Source organism: Epinephelus lanceolatus, chromosome 6, assembly GCF_041903045.1.
Source record: "Epinephelus lanceolatus isolate andai-2023 chromosome 6, ASM4190304v1, whole genome shotgun sequence".
Classification (NCBI taxonomy): Eukaryota; Metazoa; Chordata; class Actinopteri; order Perciformes; family Serranidae; genus Epinephelus; species Epinephelus lanceolatus.
This window is the reverse complement of record NC_135739.1, coordinates 33,399,518-33,427,359: the sequence shown is the minus strand read 5'-3', so window position 1 is coordinate 33,427,359 and position 27,842 is coordinate 33,399,518. Positions and strand designations below refer to the sequence as shown.

Sequence of the window (27,842 nt, the reverse complement as noted above, 5' to 3'; positions counted from 1 at the left end):
GAAAAAAATCACTGTTGTAGTGAGTCAGTCATTCTGAAGGAAATTCATACTTCAGAGTGCTCTGTGAGGCAAGGCTGACTCAAAGGCTGTGGGAAACACACACACACACACACACACACACACATACACACAACAGGCTCCCGTCACTTGTTTTTGTTTCCTGGCTCCCCAGCTGCTCCGACCCTTCCCTCCCCTCTTTCTCTCTTACTCTCGCTCTCCTCGGTCCATTCCACTTCTCTCCTCTCCTCCCTGCAGTTGTGAGTGTGTCTTTGGGTGAGCAATGTGTTGTTCGGTGGGTTTCGCCAGGTCTCTGGGTCTGGCCCTGCTGCCTCTGGCCCTCTGCTGTATCCTGGCCAACCTGCTGCTGCTGTTTCCCATGGGAGAAACCACCTACATCCAGCAGGACCGCCTGGCCAGCTACATCTGGTACTTTGGTGGACTAGGAGGAGGGGGATTGATGGTGAGTAAAAATTAGGTGCTGGTCATGACAGATACATCTTTTGAAGAAAGGATAAAACACACTAAGGTCCCATTATTTCACATGGACCGAACAAAGTGTAGTGTGGATGTTGTCTCTTCAAAAGCTCAACTTTAGTATCATGGGATGACTTTCCTTTAACTTTATGCAGTCCAAAGTTACTTTTTGCTTTCCATTAAGTTTAAAATGTGCTTACCATCTTTCAAAAACTGATGATTTGTTTCTTTTTATTATTCATCAAAAAAGCTAAAACAATCCTTTAATGAGGCAAGATTTTAAACAAAACACTGATATATCATGAAAGCTCTTTTTCCACCTGGTGCAAATTCTTACATCCATTTTTTGCACTCAGATATGGTCAGATTGCAGTTACATAAGTTTTACAGAGAAGCAAGTTTTGGATATTTATATCTGCATCCTATTAGTCTTGAAAATTCATAAGAATATTGGAATAAGCCATTAGTGAAACTGAAGAAGGGAGAGTTTGTATCCACTATAACTTTTGTATGTACTTCATCATGACATAGAAAAAATAATTTGTCTTATTGTGAAGATTTAAAGCTTTGACTTTCATCACGACAGTAATGGTTATCCACCATAATGACTGAAGAGAAGTTGAATTGTTTGATATCAGAGCAATGTGGCAGCACTGTTCCAAATGAATAATCAGATCGGATTATTTTGCCTGGCAGAGGAAACAAAAACACTGTGGATATAGGTTTAACTGAGGTCACTGGTACCACCGTGTGGTGGGATTCGTCACTAATATTTGCCTCCGGAGAGAGACATTAACTGAAACTAAAAGTTATGAGATCCCCTTTCACCAGTAACATTCTTTCAAACCATGTTTTGACCACCGATTTTTTACATTTACACAAAAATGAATGACATTCTTTCACAGCATTTCAGCCATGTGACGCTAAAACCTTACCACTGAGAGCTCTTTTACACAGCATCATGATCAAACTGCATTCACTGATAACTCACTTCCCTTCTTCTCTTATTCAGTGGTTGTGGAGGCAGACGCTGGTACATGGAGATACAGTGTGTGCTATTATGTGTGCTCACTTTGTGTTCATTACATACAGCCACTGCTGATTCACACTCATTTAGGCTTAGACTTGCTTTTCTTGTCTAAGTCTAATACTCACAGGATTTTAAGACCAAAATGTTATTAAATGTCAATTGTTTCCACTCAGCACCATTCAGTCTGAGTGTGTTCGCAGTTGCTCATTGAGAACAATGAAGTGTTGTGTGAATTCACAGTTAATCCATCTGCTACATGCTGCTGATCTGATGGCTTTATGCTCTGACTGAGCAGAAAGGAGCTGTTCTTTTAGTTTGGTTTTACGGAGGAACAGAGGAGAGATTGTATTTTACCAAACAAGATTAACCTTGTTGACCAGCAGAGCATTTATGTTGGATACATAAAGCTTTGCTCTGTAAAATATTTCGATTTGTTTTTAATGTGGTTTGTTGTAGTCTGTGCAGGTGAAAATAAAAAGTTACTCAGTTAATTTTAACACGCAACTAAAATAGATATTGTATTCTACATAACAGAAATGATGTATGTAAAACTAAATGAACCAAGCACGTGCCCATCTCCACTGTAACAGTACATCTAACAGTATATTTTTGACCATTCAAAAAAAGGCATTTCTCAGCAGCTCATATTTGACTTTCCCACATAGAAGGACGATTTAGGCACTAATTTCTGCAGAAGTTTAGTGTTAAGTTGTCAGAACAAGTAAAAGGTGCGACAGGTTTTGAACATTTTGCTGCTGCAGTGCCTCATTGCTAGAAAACTTTATTTATAGAGGTGACGAATCAGCACACAAATGGGAGACCAAGCCTTTCAAAACCGGAAGAGGATGCAGAACAATGACCAGGGAAATTATGGAGTGCAGTCAAGTTATGAGAGAGAAAAGTCTGAACCTTAACATGTCCCTTTCACATGCTGTAGATGACACTTCTTGAAGATTTTTCACAATAAAATGCCCCTTGAACAGCTGGGAAGTTCTTAATGGGAACTATGGAGGAAGTTTGTATTAAATCAGGGTTGTGTAGAAAGGTCTTTAGTGAGACCCGATCCCAAATAATGGCCTTTATCTTCAGTTGATGTAGATAACAGCCTTATTCAGCATTTTAGGAATACAGTGATTTATCTGAGTTTAAGTTAGTCTGTGCATGTAATTTGAAGAGAACAGGGAACCACCTGTAACTCCGGAGATTTCCATACATGACTTAATTTCATTGATGTTTTTTACTTTTTCTGAGATGACTTTTGACGTGCTGTGCTTATTTTTTCCTCTTTGGGCTTTTCCTTTCTTTGTGGAAATGACAGAACGCAAAATAGTCAAAGAGCAAACTGAACCCCCCTGAGAGGAATCTATCTTTAGCTCCCTCCCTCTCCCTCACTCTTCCTCCCTCGTTTTTCCTTCTATCTCTCCCTTCCTTTCTCCCCGTGCACTTCCCTCTGTATTGTCAGCCTGTCTCTCTTTGCCTGTGCTCAGAGATAGTGCTTTAGGGGGACATCCAGGATGTGTGTGTAATGATTCCTGTGATCTTTGTGTGTGTGTGTGTGTGTGTGTGTGTGTGTGTGTGTGTAAGACCTTGGGAACTTCCCTCCCTCTGTTAGGGTGTGATTTAAAATCCTTGACCGCTGGGAGAGAGGCAACAGCACAGGAAAGAGGAGGAGAGGAAAAAGGGAGGGAGGGATACTAAAACAGTAGAACTCTCAAACAAACAAACAGATGTAGGATTGCCATTATCTCTCTCTTCCTCTTGCAGTTCACAGTTTGACTCCCTGTTTACTACAGTATATATATATGTTATTTGCCATGCTACATAGGCTACTGTGTTAGCAGGCACGCATAGGCCTAGGTAGAGCTGATGCTGACACATTACTGCTTAGACTGTTGAAAGCTGAGCCATATCTGACAAAGTCAAAACAGACCTAATATTTGATTATAGTGTGTAATGAGCGGTGCCATGCCATGGTTCCGATGGGTCAAAATTCCGAAGCCCCATTAGTCCGAAAAATGTCCCTGGGAACTAAAACCCATTTCTCTGACAGCCTGTTATCTCAACAACAAACAGCAATTGATCCGAAGTCCTGTTTCTCTGAAAATACACACACCCTGCAGTTAGTGTCAGCGTCGCAGTGCCTGTCCCTGGATTTTCAGCCACTTTTGTGCCACCAAATGTGGGTGTTTTAAGCTAAGACATGATCTTTTCCTGATCGCAACGTGTCGTGTTTTTTGTGCCCGAACCTAACCACACATTCACCACAGCATAGTTGACAAATGTAATGTACCCGTGCGGTGGGGAATAACGTGCTGTTAGAGAAATGAGCTTTAAGTCCACTGGGACATTTTTTGGACTAACAGTCGTTGGAATTTTGGGCTGTCAGAACAATGGGCAGTCCCCCATTGGGCATTACAGCCTTATGTTGATTGTAGGGCATGTGTATTGGCAAGAATCTGGTGATACAATGCGTGTCATTATACATGGGTTACGATTCAGTATATTGTAATATATTTAGATACTGTCAGCAAGGAGATATGATGCAAATTTTAAAGTTAATTTTGGAAAGACTGTTAATGTATAAAGAGCACACCACCACATGTATAAAATCTGAGTAGAAAATCTGAGTTTCATTTTTTATGTAATCAGGGCAATGGGCTCCTCATTTTGTATTTATCACAGTACCTGTAAAATGCCAGTGATATGTTGTTATGTTGGAGTGGTAGGTATTGATATGAAATGTTCCTGCAACTGCAAGTAAAGAAAAGCAGGATTAATGATCATTTACTTTCCTACACTACAAATTTCCTATCTCAAATGTTTCAATGTGTATCAAGACTAAAAACGAAAATATCCTGACATTTAACTCTGTGTTTCCAGATGCTGGTTCCAGCTGTGGTCTTCATCACTCTGGGGAAATGTAGCTGCTGCTGGAATTCAAGCTTAATGGTAAGGGGATTTACCACAGTATCAGTAACACTCCATCTGCAGGAGACACACTATGCTGAGTCTGCACCAACAACTCAAACTCCTGTAATGACAGCTATGCTAAGCTAACGGTGTGGTAGAGAAGCCCCTACTTTGTTTATGATGAATTAGCGCAATACAGTGATTAGCACAATTAGCAGTGACATGTAGAGAAAACCCTCTCTAAATATATAACCAAGGCTTAGTTTTATGTTCGTATATTTCTGCTTGCTACACACACTGGTCTCTCACCCCTTATAACTCTTCATGTCGTTCCCATTTTACCCCTTTTTGCCATTTTCTTCTCACCACTTGGAGGATAATACTGTACAGTTGTCATTAAGCCAGCCAACACTGTGTCCTTATGAGGTGGAATGCTAATGCTAATCCAGCTATGATCATTCAACAAGGAGCCCATTGTTAGATACCACTCAACAAAGTAAGCTTGGCTCACGCCACTCAAGCCACATGCACAGCTGCAGTCGTGTATGTGTGTGTGTGTGTGTGTGTGTGTGTGTGTGTGGCAGCTGCAGTCACACACGCATTCACAAAGGCATCCAAACACGTGCACATTCTCCTTTAAAATCACTTGTGTGTCTGTGTTCCTCTCCAGATGTGCGGGTCAGTGTTGGCAGCTGTGGTCGGCCTGGTGGGGTCTGGCTACTGTTTCGTCATGTCAGGGTTCGCCTTGGCGCAGGGTCCCCAGTGCTTTACCTCTTACGGATGGTCGTACCCCTTTGCAGACCAGTGGGGCAGGTAGGGAGATACTGTGCCGTGTGTGTGGTTGGTAGCATGAGGTTTATTTACTTCGTTTATTTATAAAGCATTTAGATTTAGTCTATAAAATGTCAGAAAATAGTGAAAAAAATCTTCATCACAATTTTTACAGTTTGCTTGTTTTGTCCCACAGTCCAAAACTCAGAGTGATTAAATTTACAATTACATCAAACAGAGAACAGGAGGGAATCCTCACATTTGAGAAGCTGAAACCAGTGGGGTCTTTTGGCATTGTAGCTTAATTAATGGCACATGACTAACTGTACATTCACACCAAAAGCTTCCAAAGACGCAAAGAAGCACGACTGTCAAAAATATCCGTAGTTGCTCTAGTTGCTCATCACGTGAATCATTGAATGTTCGATCGTGCTTGTCAATTTAAAGGAGCCGCAAAGCAGATTACTGGCTTGAAAGCAGCATAGTTGCTGCTTGCTGTTGTCCAGTCAAAAAGCTCATAGTTGGCCTACAGAAAGTTATGTTTAGTCAATGAAAACAGAAAACGTATGTCATCCCATTCAAACCAAGCAAGGAAGACTTGCATGCTACATCGCAACATTAGCCTGCAATTCTCTCCTCTATTACTAATATTACACACTTTAAAACTCACCAGACCAACCAACTACTTCCAGGACGCGGTCCCAAGCCTCATTCTTTTTATTTTGGTTTCTGTAACTGAACAGCGACACATTATAAAGGACTGAGTGGGCGCAAACACAAGTAATAAACTTCTCGATATCCATTGTCAGAACAAGTGTGCTGTAGGAACCAAAGTTACATGGCTTGTTCTCTGGGACCCGCTTCATCGTAGCACGTCAGCATTCCGACTGGTTGCCGCCGAACCGTGTCAGAGCTTATTACCATAAAGTTAAATGTGTTTTAACTCCCCTCCGGAGCCGCTCTGGTGGCTTTGGTCGCCCAAGACACGCGGCTGACAACCAGGTCGCCCAAGTCGCCGGGCTCTCATTGAAAATGAATGACTTCCTCCGCTTTGGAAGCTCTGGTCGCTTTTGGTGTGAATGTACAGTAACAAATTATCAGAGCTCGTACTGTTTAATCTTTTGATCAATAAGTTAACCATTTTGGGTCTCATTTCTGCGTAAAAGACTATCAAATAGAAAGCTAAAGTTTCACAATACAGGTTGCAGTCATTGGAGCACTCACTACACATTTCTAGTTTTACAGCCTTGTGTTTTTTCTGGAAAGTGTTTCTCGCATCACTACTGGAGCTAGTAATTCCTAACATTATTGGTACAATCAGAAAAGGCTGAATCAGGTCGGCTAGGTGTCCTCATTGAATACAATGCTAAATGGCCCATTTTAATCCAGCTAAAGTACTCAAGTATCAGCTTGGTAAGATCTAAGATCACCTGTGACAGGTAATCTCAAATAATGTGAATTTAGGGTAAAGTTATTTTGTCACCCACATCTCTAACTTGCTGTAGGTTAACCACAGTTCTAAATGAGTTTGCAAAGAGTATAAAACTGCACACAGCCATAGTAACAGTGCTTATACACCACGTAATGTTGTGTTACCATTTAATATTCATTAATGAAACAGATTTAACTGTGGATAAAACTGACTAGAAATAAACAATTTCTGCTATTGCATGTTGTAAATGACCATGGTGTAAGCGTGATGAGACACAACAAGATGCCCTAATATAGAAAACAATGGACTTTGTCCCCACCTTGTTTGTTATTTTTGCATATCAGGCACCTCGTCATGTATTACTGCTTACTTGCGTCATTTAACTCATCAGTGTGCACTAAGAGATAACACTTCCCTTTACCATTTCAGCATTTTAAGAATGTAGTGCAGCTCTCTGAGTAAAGTGAGGCTGCAGTCTGTGATTAATTGTCTACTGATCTCTGTCCTTTTTCTGTATGTCCTCAGGTATCTCTTAGAACCAGAGAAGTGGTCACGGTGTCTTCAGCCAGTTCACATCGTAGAGTGGAACGTGACTCTGCTGTGCGTGTTACTGGGCCTTTCTGTGCTGGAGTTCATCATCTGTCTCTTACAGCTGGGAAACGGTTTAGTCAACGCCGTCTGTCGGCCCTGTTGCTACAAGCAGGAGTATAGTCTTAATGCTTAAATCAACATGCGCATGTATGTAGACGCAACTGCAGAGACACAAGTGCATGTTCACACATTAAAAAAAAAGAAATCACACACAGGACACTAATGGAGCCATGCATATGTGAAACTCTGCACACACAGCCTTATTACCCAGTGCTATGCATATGTGTGTGAGTACAACTTGGCCTTAGACACACTTTCTCATCCAGTATCATAAACACCTGACAGGCACGTCAGTGTAATCATGTAATTTTAACCTTTTCATTCAAAAAAAAATCTATCAGGGATAAGCCATGGCATAAGAATAAGTAAATCAGAGGAGAAGTTTTTTTGCATTACTAGAATAAAGTAAAAATGCTGAAAATAAAGTCAAACTGTCAGTATTAGTGTCAGGCACAGGGAAGAATAAATCAGGGGAGAAATTATTTTTTTAATTTTGTATTATGAGCATAATGTTGAGTTGTCGAGAATGAAGTTGAAATGCTAAGAATGAAATTGTTTTGTTGAGAATAATGTTGAACTTTCAGTATTAGTGCCAGTCAGGCGTAAGGAAAACAAATCAGAAGAGGAAGATTTTTTGCATTTTGAGAATAATGACAAAGTGTTGAGGGCAAATTTGACAAAAAAAAATCACTGCGCAGTCATCGGTGATGGTGATATTTTCTGATGTAAGTCTCAACCTTTCAAAGGCGACAGGTTATTAGTCCAGAATAATGTAAATGTGAGTGTCTCTGTCATGAACACTCAATGAAAACATAAAAAAAGATAAAATTGACTTAATTCTTGTGAAAGGAGGCATGTATGAATAATAAAGACAAAGTAGAGCATCCTTGATAATAATAATAATATTATTAGGTATATGTGACAGTAGGTTTCACTGAAGTAAGTAACAGCGTGTGAAACTTTCATGTGCCTTGCTTTGCCTTTTTCTTTAAAGAGGATGAATGACAATGCCAATGTCGCTCACTCTCTTTATTGTTATTATTGACTGTATACCTTCATAAACCCAACAACAGAACACTTCGGTTTTTATTATGTAAATAAATGATACTACAGTTTAAATCAATGTCAGTAAAATAGTACACTACAGATGGCAGCCATGTGTTGTGTGGTGTCCTTGGATCTTGGCTAACATGATTATCTTAATACACCAGGAAGTGTCCTCTCTGTGCAGTTTAATTCTTGTGGATCCAACATTTATACTTCATACACTGTGTTGCATCACGTGAGGATTACGAGCTGATTTTTGTGTGTGTGTTTGTACATTTGTTTTCATTTTCAGAGCGTTTTGTTGTAAATTGTTTTCTTTACGTCTTTTGGATGCTAGATCAGTGTTAATGGACATTTTATATATATTTTAGTGACATATTTTTATAATGTATGTTTGTTTGTGCTGCCTTGAATAAAAAATTCCATTTTGAGTATCTAGTGAGTCATTAAGTTGAAGCTGATCTTTGTCCTCTTTGTCAACAAAAACTGGTTCCACTTCATAACCAGCACATTCTCATGTGTGTCTGCATGCTTGACTCCCCTCCTGCACCTCCTCCAAACTGTTACCGTAAACAAAATGTTTCCATCCGGATTACTTTTGGCCCAACTCACTCTTACAGAGGCCATGGGTGTTTGACACAAATGAAACATTAGCTTACGTTTGATATGTCAACATGTTGGTTTGGTACATGTGTTGGTACAGCATGCTTGGTGTGTTGTAACTGATTCCTGGACGAAAGTTTATCTCCTGGAGTTTCCAGAGTTGCCTGTTATTGATCCATAGCCAAACTGAGTAAATGTGGCTTTGGACCCTGAGAACCAGTCCCTTTACAATTAATTTTTCAGCAAATGAAACTAAATCTTACAAGGTCTTTTGACAAGGTGGCTGTGGGAAGAATATTTTTCTTTTCTCTTCATGGCACCATGTGAATAAAATTGCTTTATGTGCCTTAAAGGTCCTGTGTGAAGGATTTAGGGGGATATATTGGCAGAAATGGAATATAGTATTTCCATATTTTTTTGTGTGTATAATCACCTAAAAGTAAGAATTGTTGTGGATTTGTTATCTTAGAATGAGTTGTTTACATCTACTTAGGGAGTGGGAATAGATCTTAAAAGGAAATTTCGGTTTATATCAACCTGTCTCCTATCGTCCTAAATTTGTTTCAAGTGACTAGTGACATAAAAATAATAGTTAGCATGTTAGCTGTTAGCCTAGATACAGGTGGTGCGCATAGTAGCGTCAGACCTGTTAAAATGTAAATGAACGGGCATACTTGTGCAAAGTTAGTCCACTAAACAAGCTTTATTTCCACAAAGACCGCCTCATATCGTTAGGATAAATGTCAGAGAACATATAGAAAACGACATGTAAACTTACCTTACCGGTGTGGTGCCATGTTTGTTTACCATCTAGCTCTGCTTTCCAAAGCGCGGCTGAAATATCGCGAGAACAGGCAGCAACAGCTGGAAGGCAGAACCGGACAGTAACCTAAAAAGTTCATTCATTTATTTTATGAAAGATTTATAGAATAATGGCTGACTTTTTGCCAGACTTCGACTTTGTGGAGGAGGAATTTGATTTTGCAGAGTTTTAAGGCCGCCCTTATTTATTTGAGCCAGAATACACTGATGAAGAGCTTCATGAAATTGAAGAACAGAGGAGGAGAGAGAGAGAAGCGCAACAGGTAGAGGATGAGAGAGGAGGAATGGCTGCTGCAAGGCTGGAGATTGGTGGTGTACCTGTGAATGCTGTGCCCCAGTGCCCACAGAAGAGGAATGCCTCTGTTGCAAGGAATGGGACCGGTTGCAGCCTTATTTTCAAGGTCTGGATGTGACCGAGGACGAGACACCTCCACCTGGAGTAGTATCCAGCTGGGCTTTATCTAGAGCTCGCGAGAGATCGCTGCTTGTTCTTGCTATATTTCGGCCACACTTTGGAAAGCAGAGCTAAATGGTAAACAACAAACATGGCAGCACACCGGTAAGGTAAGACAACACGTTTATATGTCGTTTTCTATATGTTCTTTGACATTTATCCTAACGATATGAGGCGGTCTTTGTGGAAAAAAAGCTTGTTTAGTGGACTAACTTTGCACTTGAAGTATGCCTGTTCACTTACGTTTTAACAGGTCTGACGCTACTATGCGCCCTGGCTGTATCTAGGCTAATGGCTAACATGCTAACTATTATTTTTATGTCACTAGTCACTTGAAACAAATTTAGGACAATAGGAGACAGGTTGAAATAAACTGAAATTTCCCTTTAATAATACCTAGATACTGGAAGGCAAAATGGCGCCTATTTAGCCCTATGGCATTGCTCGCCTGGCACATATGCCAAAAATGTTTTTGGCTGCCAGGTTTACTTATGCGGTATGCAGCCCACTGAATATGAACAGTTGGCCCGTCTGTGAGTTCCCGCTCAGCTCATACACTCTATATTGTGATGACATCATAGATTTTTTAAAATGCTTTACTAGGCTCGAGGAAATTTTACAAATACAAAACTGCCATGGATCAAAAATTCATAGTAGAAATGTTCCTAACTGACCATGCAGTTTAAGGTGAACTGTCAACAGTTTTCTTGTTTATAATAGGGATCAATGGAAAAAAAGCTTTTTGGGCCGCAGGGGATTTTTTCACTGCAAAACCATGAGTGGCCGCTGGGAAAAATTGGTTGCCGGGCAAAGCTGTTTTCCCAAGGGCCTAGGAGCAGGTCCTTGTCCATGTAGATATCCCACAAAGCTATGTTCCTATGGTAGCCCAGAAGGACGAACCAAACACTGGCTCTAGATGGGGCCACTGTTTTGTCCATTTGTTTTGAAGAGGAAGAAATCTCTGCTGATAATTTGGCTCCCGGTAAAAACCTCCTGAACGTCTGGATCTTAGTTATGAGAGAAAATGGATGAGCACAGATTAGCAGGTGCAGCGGCCTGTCTGTGACGTGCCAAACAGCATCAGTCAAACACTGAATTGTAAAGTGAACCTGCGTTATTCAGTATGTTTTAACCTAGTCCATTTGTTTTGGAGAGGAAAAGACCTCTGCGCATAATTCGGCTCCCAGTCAAAACTTCCTGAACAATGAACACTGAAGAAATTCTAACTGGTGCCTGACACATGGCAGAGGTTTCTGCTGATTGCAATCTGCAATCCTCAGTGCTACATGCCACTAAATCCTACGCACTGCTTCTTTAAAAAAATCACCAACCTATTTTGAAAGTAGAATGAATTGGTCTTTACTTTTATTAAGGAGGTAGATGGAAGTAATGCAGAATTAGTGTTAGGTAATTAAACTACTTAAATGTGTTGGATGCATTAAGTTCATTAGGACAAATGCAAATTTTAATTAGGAAATCATAATTTTTCAGTGTCTTCTTCAGTTGTTTGCATTAAACATTGGACAGCAGTATCGACTGGATCAAAAGTCAGAGTGCTTTCATCACTAGTTAAACATGACTACAGCTCTGATTTTCTATATTCCAACTAAAAGGAGATAACAACATGAAGTCTAATGTAAATTTTATCTCATCATGTTTGGACAATAAAATGCTGACATTGCAAAGGAAAAGAATTTTCAGTTCTATGCAAGTCTAACCTTTTGATCCTACTCCTTACCGCTCTGATTGGTTGAACCCTGTCTGTTGGTCAGTGACCCCTCTGCCCTGGCTGTTCCCAGCAGTCAGTTGACGGAGTATAAAGACAAATAGAGGGTCTAAAGTCTCTCAGACAGACTGACTAACAGCTGTCAGTTGTCTGCACTGTTTGACTTCATCATTCTCATCAGCTGGATCACTAACTAGAAATTAAAAATCCGTCTTCTTCCTTGGCTCTTTCAAAGTGGACTTGTAGTTGGTGAAGCCAACTGAGGCCAGAGCTGCGTCTTAAAAATGCATCGGTGGGGATTGAAGGAAGTGTTGCTGCTGTGTTGGGCAGCAGTATGTGTGTCTGGGATGACGAGAACCTACTTCATCAGGATTGAGGAGGTGTCTTGGAACTACGCTCCAAGTGGGATGAACATCATTCAGAACCGCACACTGCAGGAGGATGAGTGAGTACATGCACAGTACATTGTCTTGATTCAGTTGGAGTCAGTCAAACAGCCCTAATTGCTCTGGAGCTCGTCCAAAATGCAGCAGCAAGTCTGCCAAGAGAAGAAACCTTGGGTCCTACTTAAAGGATCTATAGCATATGATGTAGAATGTATGATGCAATTTAGGACATGTCCAACCACCTATACTTGTTAAACGGTGCATAATCTGGGCACAAAGTAAGGAGCAAGAGGCAAAGGGGTTGTATTTAGCTCCTTCATTAATCATAGTTGTCTTTTGGGTGTAACATGAATTGAACCAGTCAGAGTGTCATGTCTTAAATGCCTGGTGCACCTGCACCTAGCTCATTGCTATTTACATGGCAGATTTGGCAAACTGGAGAATTGAGTGGTTTTGCAGTAAGAGCAGTAATGTCCCTGCAGCAAATATTGTGTGTGACATCTAAGCAGCAAAAACTGTTCACCAGCAAGGACCATGCCACAACAATATGTTATTTAAAGGTTCAATTGTAATTCAGGAGGTGTTAGTTGTTGAGGACTGATGAATGGATGTAAGTGGGGGTGAAGGTGGTAGAGGGATGTCTTCTGTTAGGTTGGTCTGGGAGGATGCACTGAAGATCCGGCAGAGGGAGACTCAGTGTGGGGGTTCCGTCTCAGGCGTTTTTGCTGCCTGAGCTGGTTACAGGCCCCCAGACGGTACCTAGAATGAGACATCGGAGAGGTATGCACCTGATTGAATAAGAAGAGATGAGGGGAGAAGGGAAGAAAGGATGAAGGAATGTGGGCTGGGAAAAGCAGAAAGAAGGATGGGGTTGGGATTAGGTAGGGAGGATAATGGATGAAAGGAGGGGAAAAGGAGGGTGGGTGGAGAATCTGAGACAAACAGAGCAGGATACGTTGACAAGGTATAAGTAGGCTTGGCAGGTAATCAGAGGTGTGGCTAACTTGTCGCCCTGCTCCTGAACCTAAGTAATAAAGTTTCGCTGCTCCACATGTGTAAATGGACACAGTGTCTCTCTTACTGGGGAGTTGGAAAGCAGCTCTGCTCTGCTCTCTGCTACATTCACATATCAGAGAATGTAAATAATATTTTCCTCATTAATAACTTATGATTTCACCCACCTGCAACCCATCTGCATCTTCCTATGTGTGTAACAAGAAGAGTGTATGCATGTTGTGAACCTTCCTATGCAGGCATGTCTCACCACCTGAATAATAAACCCTTTTAGTAGCAGGAAAATACTGCGCCATTCTGACTTCAGACCAGGCTCTTGTTGGTAAATGGTGCAATTGCTTTTTGCTGCCTCAGAATAGTAGCCACCACCAATGTGCCTGACCAAACCTCATTCCAAGACCTACACCTGCTCCTTACACGACGTGGGTGCTGGCTGTGAAAAGTGACAGCTGTGTCGGTCTGAAACTAGCAATGACAGTTGCGCTGTGCGTGTAAGATAGGGTCCAATATCTCTGCTATATCGGCCTCCCTTTATTTGTAAAAAATTTAGTGACAGAGTTACTTTTAGTGAGTGATATTATATATTCTAATTTATATCCTTCAGTGCAAAAGGCCTATCACATTTTTACATTTACCTGCTAATCAGGTATTTATGTTTCATTTGAACTATTTATTTGTACTTTAAAACTTGTCTATAAAATGTACTCTTAAATAAACTGGCTTGATTGGATACTTGCAGAAACACACATGAATCTAGATTAACATTTATCTCTTTGCACTATGCACTATCTGGAAACTAGGAACAAGACAGCAGTATGTGGGTAAGGGTTAGGGGGTTAGCCGTTAATATTATCAGCAACACTGGTGCTTTTCCTACAGTCACAAATCAGATTGTCTGATGTGAAACGGCCGAATCAGCAGATAACTAGATATATTTTTTAACATCTACATTATGATTACTGTGTTTTTGTCAGTAGCTGTAGCTATACAGTTTTTTTTATTTTTTTGAATTGTAATCCATAACAATCATCACTGTCTCTCTGTCTATAGAGAAGCCTCAGTGTTTTTACAGAGAGGCCCCCAGCGTATCGGCTCCACCTACAAGAAGGCTGTGTATAAACAGTACACTGACGGCAGCTACAGGACAGAGGTGATGAAGCCCGACTGGCTGGGCTACGCGGGACCCCTGATGATGGCCGAGGAGGGAGACACAATAGTCGTCCAGCTGAGGAACACGGCACGCAGACATTACAGCATCCACCCACATGGACTGAATTACAGCAAGGGCAATGAGGGTGAGGAACTACTGAGTTGATGTACAAATCAGCGCATGGGCAGACTTAACAGACTGATAGAAGTGTGACTTTGTGTGTTCGTATCTGTCTCTTCAGGGGCCCTGTACCCAGATGGTACAAGTGCAGATCTGAAGCGTGATGATTCAGTGGCTCCTGGTGCAACAGTGGTGTATACATGGACTCTCCCAGAAAGCCACAGCCCAACAACACAGGACAGCAACTGCCTGACCAGATTCTACCACTCCCATGTCGCCACATCAAATGACATTAACTCAGGACTGATTGGACCCCTGATCATCTGTAAGAGAGGTGCTGGAAACTGTTGATCTTATTGTATACAGTGAAGGAACTAAGTACATTCACTCAAGCACTGTACTTAAGTACAATTTTGAGCTTCTTATATTTTAAATTCCTTTTCCTGCTACTATATGTTTCTGCTCAACTACATTTCAGAGGGAACTATAACATTTTAAAACACTAATATTAAAGGTCCAGTGTGCAAGATTTAGGATGCTATGTCAGCAGAAATGAAATATAACATTCATAACAATGTTTTCATTAGTTTATAATCTCCTGAAACTAAAAGTAGTCATGTTTTTGTTACCTTAGAATGAGCCTTTTACATCTGCATACAGAGCTGGTCCTGTTCCAGTTTGCCATGGTTTTTCTACAGTGGCTCAGAGTGGACAAACCAAACACCGACTCCAGCTTCAGCTACTGTAGTTCTCCTACATACTAGGCACACTGGAGGAGTTTTTGTTGTAATTTTCAAGTTTTTTTTTTTTTTTTTTTTTTTTTAATCTTTCCCCTGAGCGCCATTTTTAAAAATATATATATATATATATATATATGGAGCGTCATTTCTGCAAATTTTTCTTGGACCCTTCTCTGGATTTTCCACCAAAGCCTCTGCCAAAATCTTTTTGTTCAAACAGGAAAAAGACCAAAAAAAAAATGAAACAAATCTAATGACAAATAAATCCATCTCTCCTTTCTGGCAGGTTGATGTAAAATGCAAGACTTCCAGTGCCCCTGCTCTTAATGTTGCCACAGACCTCTGCCACCAAAAGTTTTCTTAGAGTTTCCCCTTAAAGTTAAGACTAGGTCCTTGTAAAGACAAAGTTATTCACAAAGCATCTTAGACCTTAAGAGAGCTCCTAAGGTGAAAAACTGTTAGGAGCAGGGAGGAGGACTTTTAAGAGGCTTAAGAGTTTCTTAAGCAGAGGATAAAATGGTGGAAAAACAAAGAGGTCGGAGAAACGGTCACTAAACACAAAATGACAGTGAGTAAATAAAATGCAACAGATGAGATTGTGCAGGGATAATTTCTGTGGTCGATCTCATTAGAGATATGCACACATTTCCCACCGAAGAAAATAATGCTATGGCGCCAGAAATAAAATTATCACAATACTAAGATATTTGACAAGCTGAAAAAATGCAACAGTGCAGCAGTGATGACTTTTGTCGCATTGACAATGATAACACTGTCAAGCTCACACTGGGATGCAGTTCATTTCATTTCCAGTAGGTGTCCACACCTTGCAGGCCCAAAAGAGGGTGTGTCTGTGACAACCAATCATAACGGTTAAAAGAAAGCATCACACCTAGCAAGAGGGTCAACCACACCTCGCTAAGATAAAAGTTTCTGTCCTTTTCTTGCTCAGAGTTGCTCTTAGAACTCCTAAGCTAGGAGTTCTAAGAGTTTTTAGTCTAAGTTCTCTTAGAGTACTCTCAGAATGTTTGTGAATACGGCCCCTGCACTTCAGCTTGGATTAGTTGGTCAGCAACAGAACACTTAATAAAGAAATAAAATGCTAAAATAAATCAATTTATTGGGCAATATTTACTATCAATTCCACAACTAGCAAGTGTCCTTTATTAAAGTCTGATAGCATAGACTGCAATACATCAGAGATGGGTAATGTCATGTAGAGAACATTTGTCATTTTTGGACAAGCTGATTGTCCAAGTTATTTATGATGAGTTTGAACTCAAAACCTCAGCTAATCTGTTTTATCAGGACTGTGTGAGTGTGGTTTCATCAGATTTGATTGACAGTGACCAAACAATCCATCTGGTTCTAATTAAATTGCTGCTTAATACCGACAAGTGTTTGAAAGTATGGGGCACCACCTTATCTATATGAGCCCGACCCACTTCAAACCAGTAACAGGAGTTCAGAAAAGAAACCCCCCAGAAAAACAGAAAGCTGTTATGTGAAATATGAAAAACTGTTCTGATCTGCAGTCTTACAAACAATAGCAAGTTAATTGAGAACATAGGTTTTCAGAGCTCTAAGTAGATTTCCCCTTCAGTACATCAATGCACAGCATCCTAAAATGTTCTCTGCTCTCCTCTGTAGGAACTCTGGATTTACATGGAGACAGGTCAGGAGACTATCTGTACGCTCTGCTGTTCATGGTGTCAGATGAGAACTTCAGCTGGTACCTGGATGAGAACATCAAGACGTACATTACGAATCCTGCCACGGGCCTGAAGGATAACGAAGATTTCATTGAGAGCAACAAAATGCATGGTGAGGGGCATCATCCACATCCTCATACACACGTCCATATACATACACACATAAATACCTTTAACTCTGAGTGTGGATTGCAGGTATAAATGGTTTTCTGTACGGTAACCTTCCCGGACTGAGTATGTGCCAAGGCAACAAGATCCACTGGCATTTGTATGGCTTAGGCAATGAGGTAAATATTGTATTATTATTATTATTATTATCATGACTACTAACCAGAATATCTGATGCTACAGGGAAACATTTCTTTTTCTGTTTTGTATTTTAGAATAAAATCCCTAGTTTTCCAGAACATCAATCACTGAAATCATGTTCAACATTTTTTGCTGCAGTGTACAAGAGTCTAAGTTAAGAAACATAAATTACTCGAATTAAATATATTCATATATGTATGTATGTATGTATATATGTATGTAGAAGAGACTAAGTTTATTTGAAAAGTTTTGTCAACCTGAGTGGTAAATAATTATCATGCCACAGTCTGCTAACATGACCATTAGGTACCTATAAATATATAGTTTGGTGCAATTTAAATGAAGTGCATTTCACATGTTCAAATTTATTATGGATGCAAATTAGATTTCTCCTTTTGTAGGTGAAAGTCTGCTGCAGTTTCTTTCACTAATCATCTTCAATAATTTGCCTTCAAAATTGTGAACATGTATTAATATTGCGCATATATTAGTTTTTACTTAAGTTGCAGGGCTGCTAACTGGACTTAGCTACAGGCACCTGGTCTACAGTTTAAATGTCATTTATCTCCAACAGGTGGACATGCACTCAATTCATTTCCATGGCCAGATCCTGACCACTCAGAACCACCACACAGACACAGTCAGTCTCTTCCCTGCCTCCAGCACTACAGCTGAAATGGTAGCTGACAACCCTGGACACTGGCTGCTGACGTGCACTGTCAATGACCATTTGTCGGGTGAGCCCACTTCCTCCATTCTTAATTTATTAACAAGACATTTTGTCACCCAACTGAATGATTGTTTCATTCATTTAGTTTTTTCATTTGTGAGTTGTTTTATTGTTTTTGTGGTTTTGTGCGCAGGTGGAATGCAGGCTTTATTTGAGATCAAGAAATGTTTCCCCAATGTCCATAAGCCCCGCCCACACGGTGAGCTCAGAACATTCTACATCGCTGCTGAAGAAGAAGTGTGGGACTACGCTCCTACGCCACCTACTGATGGGTTGGTTACTGTACACACACACACACACACACACACACACACACACACACACTCACATCTTCACAGAAAGGGCTTGGGTGGTCATAATGTTTCTATAAGAGACTTGTTGATAACTTGTTCTTGTGTGTGTGTGTGTGTGTGTGTGTGTGTGTGTGTGTGTGTGTGTGTGTAGTGAAGCAGACATGTTTGTAACCAAAAATCAGAACCGTATTGGAAGCCGCTATAAGAAAGTTCGCTATGTGGAGTATACTGATAGCACCTTCATGACAAAGATGCTACGCAGCACACAGGAGCAACACCTTGGAATTCTGGGTAATCCAGGCTGGGCTGGGGTTGGTAGCTGTTGAGAGAAGTTTGCCTTCAGGGTTTTCTGCCAAAATTACAACTATTATTATTAGGACTGTCATTACCAATTATTTTTTATCATTGATTAATCTGCAGATTATTTTTTGATTTACTATTTAGTCTATTAAATGCAAGTGTAATATTTTAGGTACTGGAATGTCAATCAATGATTGCATTTTCTGTCTATCGATTGACTAAATAATTGACTAAATTATAAAGCTATTTGTCAAGAGAATTATTTTATATTCTGACCTTCTAGCATCATCATCGTTGAAGGCATTAGTAATGATAATCTTTGGACAGTTTTAGTTTTGGCCAGGAAACTATTACATATGGAACTGGGGTTCAACACAACTATTCGAAATACATCAGCAGGATCTTAACATGATGATGTCATCTAATGGTCCTATCTGTTTGTGTCTCCAGGTCCTGTTCTGCGAGCTGAGGAGAAGGACACTCTCAGGGTGGTGTTTAAGAACAAAGCCAGCCGACCTTACAGTTTACAACCACATGGTGTTCAGTACAGTATAGAACAGGACGGGACGCTCTATCACAATGAACTGGAAGGTTAATACATGCACACACACATAGCCTACTGTTATCAGTGTATAAGACCGCATGAATCACTTCCTCATACTTTTTTATGCCTCCATCCTTCCTCCTCTACACTTCTTACTCAGAGACCTACACAGCAAAGAGAATACGGGAGCTAAAGAAAGAACTGAGTGAGTTACGGTACCAGTCTAACTTAGCACACATTAACAAAAGAGTTGTTAATAAAACTTTATATAAATTTATGTTTTCAGGAGTGGTGACCCCTCCCCCCGCTGCTCTGGTCAGACCTGGAACGACACACACCTATGAGTGGACAGTGCCAGTGGATGCTGGTCCAGTGCAAGGGGAGGCTGACTGTCTGACCTATTTGTACTACTCTGGAGTGGACCCTGTGAAAGACACCCATTCTGGACTGGTTGGACCGCTCCTTGTCTGTCGACCTGGATCGCTGAAGAAAGGAGCACAGGTGAGAAGAGAGTGTCAGAATCCAAACTTGTTCGGATCACATCTCATTGAATCTGATTTTTTCAGTTCTGATCTGTGGGATATTGCAGCAGGCAACAGCTTCAATGGATGTCCACCACGAAGGGCACAGAAAGCATATCTTAAAGTTAAATAATTGTCATTTTATCAATACATTTCAAGTTGACATCTCTCCTTTTCTTTCGTCTCTTTTCTCCTCATGTAGAAAAACTACGACAAAGAATTCCACCTCATGGCCACAGTGTTTGATGAGAACCTGAGCTGGTATCTGGATGACAACATTAAGACCCTTGGCCCACGTACCACCCCTTTTAACAAAGAAGATGAGGGCTTTATGGAAAGCAACAAGATGCATGGTGTGTAGGAGACACTAGCAGCTTAGACTACTCACTGAAGATGCAAAATTCAATATGCTTAGCAGAAAAGATTTGATTCTGTGTAAAGACTGTGTTATTTCTGTGTCTCTCTCTTTAGCCATCAATGGCTTTGTATATAGGAACCTCCCAGGCCTGACCATGTGTAAAGGGGATAAAGTAACGTGGCACGTGTCAGGACTGGGTTCTGAGACAGACATCATCAGCCTTTACTTCCAGGGAAACCGCTTCATCTACCGTCAGAACCGACGAGACACCATCAGCATCTTCCCTCATATCTCACACACAGTCACTATGGAGCCAGACAGCATGGGTAGACATCTCACACACACACACACACACACACACACACACAATTGTGTACTTCTCATATATATTATTACATATTACACTTCCACTGTATGCTTGTGTGAACATTATGGGGTCTGCCCTTTATAAAATCTTTAACATCACACCAACAATATTGATAACAGACAGACAGAAAGACAAACAAAACATCACCACATTGGCAAAGGTACTGATCGAAGGGAACATAAAGATGAGGGAACATAGGGCTGAAGGGACACTTTTCTAGGCTGTAAGAATGCTGTGTTTCTATTTCAGGTCAGTTCGAAGTCGTGTCAGCGACAGTGAACCATTACCGTGGTGGGATGAGAGCCAACTACACGGTACAAAAATGCAGCCTGCTTCAGCGTCAGGGTGAGATTATGCTTCATTCAAAAACCTACTACATCGCTGCCATGGAAGTTGACTGGGACTACTCTCCAAACCGCACCTGGGAGGCTGAGATGTTCCGCAATATGGACAAGTACAGTACCACTGCACATGTACAGCATGAAACAAGTCATTTACAAAGTATCAGTGGAGATTATTGGTGGAAAAGAAGACCTCAGTTTTTGTCTGACACTATAAAAAACATATCAGTGAGCCACACAGTTGCAGACACATACACTTTATTTTGAGTCAATCCCACACACACCATCCTGCAGCTGTAAATACTCACTAGAGTACCGACAGTGGATTAATCCACAGCTAAAAATAGTCCCCAACAAGTCCACTATCTACCTCAGTTTGAGTGATGTTTGCTTAAAACTACGGTTTCCAGCAGTTCCAGCAGGCTCTATTTTCCAGCAGAAAATGAAGCCTTTTTGAAAATAAAAATCCATATTGGAGACATATTTTTGAAGAATTTGTTAGGGCCAACCTTGTCCTTGCAGTCTATTTTTCTTACAACTTTTTTTTTTCAAACTTCTCTTCTGACTATTTTCTTTAAGATGTAAATATAATCACATCTTATGTCTTATTTTTAGTCAATGTTTTGTAATTTCATTGTAATCAAACCGATAAATATAGATTTACTCACAAAAATATTTATACGCAAATGGCAGTAAATGCTCAAATACATCCACATGATGTTGTACCATGGTAGCCACAACATCACAAACACACACACAAACACACACACACACACACACACACACACACACACACACACACTGAGCCTCACATATTCATAAGCCTGCCTCTCTTCCTCTGCAGTCCTGCTCCTGTCTTCCTGGACAAACAGGGTGGGTATATAGGTTCCCTTTACAAGAAGGTGGTCTACCGTGAGTTTACCAATGACAAGTTTACAAAACAGAAGGACAGAGCGGCTGATATGGAACACCTCGGCATTATGGGTAGGCTTTCAAAACATCAATAATGCACAAACTTGGATTGCAAAATAAAAGCCACAACTGCAATATATGAAACATTGTGTATGATGTATAACTTTCTGTTAAGCTCCAGTTTGTGTGGTGTTGTAATTAGAACATCTTCCCCTCGGCCAGGTCCGATGATTCACGCTGATGTGGGAGACAAGGTGAAGGTGGTTTTTAAAAACATGGCGTCCAGGCCTTATTCTATCCACGCCCATGGAGTCAAGACAGAAACCCCGGAAGTTCATGTCACTCAGCCAGGTACAGACAGGCAGGATATCAGCAGACAGAAACATTTGAAACAGAAAATCCTCACATGCTTTGTTTTAATTGTGGATTAATTTGATTAGTGTTGTGCAGTAAAATTTAACTTTGCATGGCTTTAATATTCTGAGAGTATTATAGCGCTCGACCCGCATAATTAAAAGCCTGTGTATAAGTTGGTCTCAATATTGTCCAAAACCTTGAAAAAAAACCCCCTATAATTTGTTTCCCAGGTGAGACTCACTCCTACTACTGGTATGTTACAAAGAATACAGGACCAACCACAGACCAGGAGGAGTGCTCTGTGTCAGCATACTACTCCACTGCTGATGTTACCAAGGTACACTACCACACACACACACACACACACACACACACACACACACACACACCCCACACACACACACACGCACACACGCACTTATGTTGTCTCCCTGCCTAACAGGACCTGTACAGCGGTCTGATTGGTCCGTTGGTGATCTGTCGCCGTAGCTGGGCTAGGTGAGCATCTCTGCATACAGCACTACCCAAACTAGTTGATATTTAGTAATTTTGTGGTATATACACATGGATGGATTATGAGATAATCCATCCATCCATGGATTATGAGATAATCCATCCATCCATCCGGGTGCAGACGTTTTGAAAGGCCCCCCCACACCTCTTGTTGGTGGTCATTTTCAGTCTTTTTGTGGTTGTTTTGCATCTCTTTGTAGTTGTTTTGTGTCTTTTTGTTTTCACTTTATGTCTCTTTGTAGTCTGAATCTCTTTGTGGTTGTTTTGTGTCTCTTTGTGGTGTTTTTTTTGGTTGTTATGTTATGTATTTTTTGGTCTCTTTGTAGTCGTTTTGAATCTCCGGTCCTTTTGCATCTCCTTGTAGTTGTTTTGTGTCTCTGTGGTCATTTTGAATCTCTCTGAGGTTCTTTTGCTTCTCTGTCTAGCCATTTTGCCTCACTTTGTAATTTTTTGTATCTCTTTGTGGCCATTGTATGTCTCTATGTAGCTGTTGTATCTCTTGTAGTTGTTTTGAGTCTCTTTGTGGTTGTTTTGCATCTCGTTGTAGTCAGTTTGTAGTTTTGTAGTTGTTTAATTGTCTTCACAATAAGAAATGTTAAAAATCCCTTCAAACTGCGGATCTGGTCCAGGGGCCCCCTGACCCCTTTGGCCTGTACCCAAGGGGCTCATTCAGCAATCCATCCCTGTATTGCATGCATATTAAGATCAAGATGTGACATGGCAGGTGGATGATACTTTGTGCTTTTTTGTACTACATCACACAACAAGTACACTAGAGTGCTATTTTATTGTGTTACTTGCAGGAGTCTTGGTATGAAGAAGGAAGTAGAAGAGTTTGCGCTGCTTTTCCTAGTGTTTGATGAGAATGAAAGCTGGTGAGTATAACCCTCATTACAACCATTCATTTGTTAGACTTTCAGTAGTCTGTACATTCACATACAAAAACAGATTAAGCCGCATAACTTCATAGTACTCAGCCATGCAAATTCTGTTTTGGTTTTATATTCCAAAGTTTTAAGTCTGAAACTTATGCTGTCACCCAAATACAATGGACTTTGATGGAATTTTGATTGTTCTCCAAAAACAGCATCAATTTGAAATACTGTAACTTGACTTTCTAGAAATAATCTCACAGATGCAACTAGAGCTAATTTAATGGGGTCCTGCCTCATGTCTTGAGCTTTTGACGGATTAATCCTCCTAGTCTGAATACACTCTCTGTGGTGTTGATGTCTTTCTGCAGCAATCCCAGGAACAAAAAACTGCTGTTCATTTATTATATGGCAATACCTGGCAATGTTTTTTCTGTTGTTATTATTCCAGGTATCTGGATGAAAATATCAGGACCCACATAAAGAGCCCGCGTACAAACCTAAAGGATGATGAAACCTTTATCGAGAGCAACAAGATGCACTGTGAGATAAACATACACACATAATGAACTGCATCATTTTGACAGATGGGATGATATTTTTTTTTGCTTTGTCCAGACAGCTAACAGTATTTGTGATTGTGTGCTTTTCTGTGGATGCAGCCATTAATGGTTATATGTATGGAAATCTGAATGGTTTGAACATGGAGGCGGGTGATAAGGTGTACTGGTACCTGATGGGAATGGGCAATGAGGTGGACATACACACCGCACACTGGCATGGACACAGTGTGGAATATAAGGTATAAAAACATACAAACATGCAAAACACACCAGCACAAGCACATAAAAGACAAACACCAACTCTTCTTTGTCTCCAGCTGGGTGGAGGTCCTCATCGCACTGATGTGTATGAGCTGTTTCCAGCCACCTTCCAGGTAAAACCTCAACACATCCCAACTTGGCATCAACTGATCTGAACATTAAAGGAATATTTTACTCCCAAAACGTTAATTTGAATATCAGTTACTCACCTTGTGTCATGCTGAATTCATTAACTTTGTTTTTCTTACATGCCTCCACGGTGAACAAAGATTCAAAAGCAGAGACAAGTCTTGATGAACTGAAGTAAAAGGGGGTCTGCATTTGAAAACATCGAAAGTATATCGAATCATCTGTTTACAACCTGCACACGAGTGGCCTGCCTGGGGAGGTGTGTTTGTTTCAACTCTGCTCATGCATTCCATTGAACAGAGTTCAAACACACGTGCTTCCCAAGGTGTGCTACTCATCTGTGTGTGACACTGTTGTTGAGCAAGTGTTTAAAATAGTCAGGTTTTAGCAAAATAATCATGTGTTTGGGAAGTGCTAAACATTTGACTAGATAAATGAGACTTGGAATAGACTGCATAATTAGTGTGAGAATTTTGTAAACAGATGTTTTGATGTAGTTTCGCTGTTGTTACACACGTCCCCCATTTATTTCAAGTCATCAAGAATTTTCTCTATTTTTGGATTCTTTGTTCAACATGGAGGCATGCGAGGAAAGTTTTCCTCATGAATTCAACATAACACGGTTAACTGATATACAAATTATCTTTATTTGGGTGAAGTATTCCTTTAAATGTGCTGCACGTTGATTTCAAGGTCAATTAATTCTCTGTCATTAGTGTAACTTCTAGAGATCAGCATAACTACACAAAAAGTTATCATTTCTTGTATTGTAAACTCTTCAGCATAACAAGCAATATTTGTTTTAATAAAGGATATTAAAACAAAGGCAAAAAACAAAAAAATAGAAACAATAAAATAGCTACTACAGATGAACTTCCAAAACAAATAGGTAGCAACTGTGAAAATTGACTATTGTTGGTATGAAATGCTACACTTGTGACTAACGCATTATATCAAGCTTCAATATTAGTGAAGCTTTGCTTTGCAAATACTACCATCTTTAACAGAAATTAAAAAAAGAAAACTTTTAAATGTTTCAGTTAAATCATTACAAAAAGAGAAAATTTAGCATCACCAGGTTAAAGTGAAATTAGTCTCTCTGTTGGCTTGACGGTGCTGTCAGGCATTTATAAAAATGTAACTTGTGGCCAGTGAATCATGTTGCTGTTTTCATTTTCCTGCTGTTCAGACAGTAAAGATGCGCCCTCAGTATCCTGGCACCTGGCTGCTCCACTGCCATGTTACTGATCACCTCAAAGGTGGCATGGAGGCAGTGTATACTGTTACTGAGAAAGGTAAGACAACTTACTGTGCAGGGAGACAAATTCAAACTAAGAGGAATAATTATGCAGGATGATAAGGATGCTGTGTTGTGAATAACATGTTTGTTTCTCTTCGACAGCAAAGAAGAGGGGAATATTTGGCTGAACAGTTGAGGAAAAAGGATCCAGAGAGAAGACAGCACAGACAAGCTCATATTTTATTTCATTACCCAGTTCACTAAACACTCTTTGTAAAATCTGCCTGATATTAACAGTTACTGAGTTCAGAATAAAACATCACAACCCGAGTCATTTTAAATTAAAATGTGCATTTTTTAAAAATAATTTTCTGACTTCACTGACGTTTTCCAAACAACAGTAAAGACACCATAAAAAATAAATAAATAAAAATCTGAGTGAGTCTGAGTTAAATTCAACATGTTCATAACTCACATGTGTGCCCTGTAATGACAGCAGTCAGGCAGCAGGGGGCACTATAGCCTGACAGTACATTGTCATTGCGTTTTGGAAACAAACTTTTATTGCTGTTTGCAGCAATGTAACTATGATCCGGATATACCTGTAGAGGAAATGTGTATCCTGTGGACTCATTACAGTCAGGTAGGGATGTCCCAATTGAGTTATTAAGCCCTTAAACATGAGTAAATCCAGCCATGGTTTTGGTAGCAAAGGCCGTATGGATGAATGAGTGCTGCCAAATGTTTCAGTCAGATCTGGTTCTTTAAAAGTAGCAGTTTCTTCGTCCTTTGTAACTTAAAAAAGACATTGCAGGCTGATCAACATGTTACTGAAACAGCTGTAATTGTTCTCTTGAGGTCTCATGCCTGGATTAAGGAGAGAAAACTTTGGGAGTAAATATGTAATGGCAGTAGTCAGGCATGTCGGCCTACAAGTGAAAGCCACCAGAGTAATCAGAGTATTAAATTAGAACTACACCAGGAACTCACATACAGCGCCTTGCAAAAGTATTCACCCCCCTTTGCTTTTTAACTATTTTGTTAGATTCCAACCTGTAATTTAAATGTTTTTCATCTGAAAATTTCATGTGATGGATCTGCACAAAGTTATCTAAGTTGGTGAAGTGAAATGAGAAAAATATATATAAAAGAATAATTTAAAGAAATAAAAAAGTGAAAATTGGCATGTGCATATGTATTCACCCCCTTTGCTATGAAGCCCCTTAAAAAGCGCTGGTGCAATCTATTACCTTCACAAGTCACAGAATTAGTTAAATGAAGTCCACCTGTGTTCAATCTAAGTGTCACATGATGTGTCAGTATAAACACACCTTTTCTGAGAGGCCCCAATGGGCTGCAACTCCACTTAGCAAGAAGCATCACATCATGAAGACCAAGGAGCTCTCCAAACAAGTCAGGGACAAAGTTATAGAGCGATACAAGTCAGGACTGGGTTATAAAAAAAATATCTACATCTTTGATGATCCCCCGGAGCACCATCAAATCCATAATCACCAAATGGAAACAACACGGGACCACAACAAACCTGCCAAGACAGGGCCGACCACCAAAACTCACAGACCGGGCAAAGAGGGCATTGATTAGAGAGGCAACAGAGAGACCAAAGGTAACCCTGAAGGAGCTGCAGAGTTCCACAGCAAACACTGGTGTGTCTGTCCATAGAACCACAATAAGCCGTACACTCCATAGAGCTGGGCTTTATGGAAGAGTGGCCAGAAAAAAGCCTTTACTTAGTGTTAAAAACAAGAAAGCACGTTTTGAGTTTGCCAAAAAGCATGTGGCCGACCCCCTAAATGTATGGCGGAAGGTGATCTGGTCAGATGAGATTAAAATTGAACTTTTTGGCCACAAAGGGAAATGCTATGTCTGGCGGCAACCCAACATATCCCATCACCCCAAGAACACCGTCCCCACAGTGAAAGATGGTGGTGGCAGCATCATGCTGTGGGGATGTTTTGCAGCAGCAGGGACTGGGAAACTGGTCTGCATAGAGGGAAAGATGGATGGTGCTAAATACAGGGACATTCTGGAGCAAAACCTGTTTCAGTCTGCCTGTGATTTGCGACTGGGACGGAGGTTCACCTTCCAGCAGGACAATGACCCGAAGCATACTGCTAAAGCTACGCTTGAATGGTTTAAGGAGAAGAAGTTAAATGTGTTAGAATGGCC

At 40.4% G+C, this 27,842-nt stretch overlaps 2 protein-coding genes across 3 annotated transcripts; both read left to right on the top strand.

The window, feature by feature from the left end:
- Positions 1-149: 149 nt before the first annotated feature.
- Positions 150-8,749, top strand: tm4sf1 (transmembrane 4 L six family member 1). The gene is made up of 4 exons (XM_033620743.2): positions 150-460; positions 4,385-4,453; positions 5,085-5,227; positions 7,143-8,749. The coding sequence occupies exons 1-4, from the start codon at positions 281-283 to the stop codon at positions 7,339-7,341; spliced, it is 591 nt and encodes a 196-aa protein (XP_033476634.1). The 5' UTR covers positions 150-280; the 3' UTR covers positions 7,342-8,749.
- A 3,283-nt stretch (positions 8,750-12,032) lies between these two features.
- Positions 12,033-25,982, top strand: cp (ceruloplasmin). Of its 2 annotated transcripts, XM_033622227.2 has the most exons (24): positions 12,033-12,365; positions 14,371-14,615; positions 14,712-14,924; positions 16,981-17,154; positions 17,238-17,329; positions 17,926-18,088; positions 18,215-18,353; positions 18,526-18,665; positions 19,125-19,265; positions 19,379-19,423; positions 19,505-19,719; positions 19,942-20,092; positions 20,211-20,423; positions 20,714-20,918; positions 21,650-21,789; positions 21,940-22,068; positions 22,305-22,411; positions 22,517-22,572; positions 23,391-23,462; positions 23,911-24,002; positions 24,122-24,261; positions 24,340-24,396; positions 25,602-25,707; positions 25,815-25,982. In XM_033622227.2, exons 1-24 carry the CDS (start codon positions 12,205-12,207, stop codon positions 25,838-25,840), a joined length of 3,222 nt encoding a protein of 1,073 aa, XP_033478118.2. In that variant the 5' UTR covers positions 12,033-12,204; the 3' UTR covers positions 25,841-25,982. The 2 variants fall into 2 exon arrangements, with proteins under 2 accessions (XP_033478118.2, XP_078025114.1); XM_078168988.1 differs by having other exon boundaries at positions 12,041-12,365; positions 19,379-19,719.
- Positions 25,983-27,842: the final 1,860 nt, after the last annotated feature.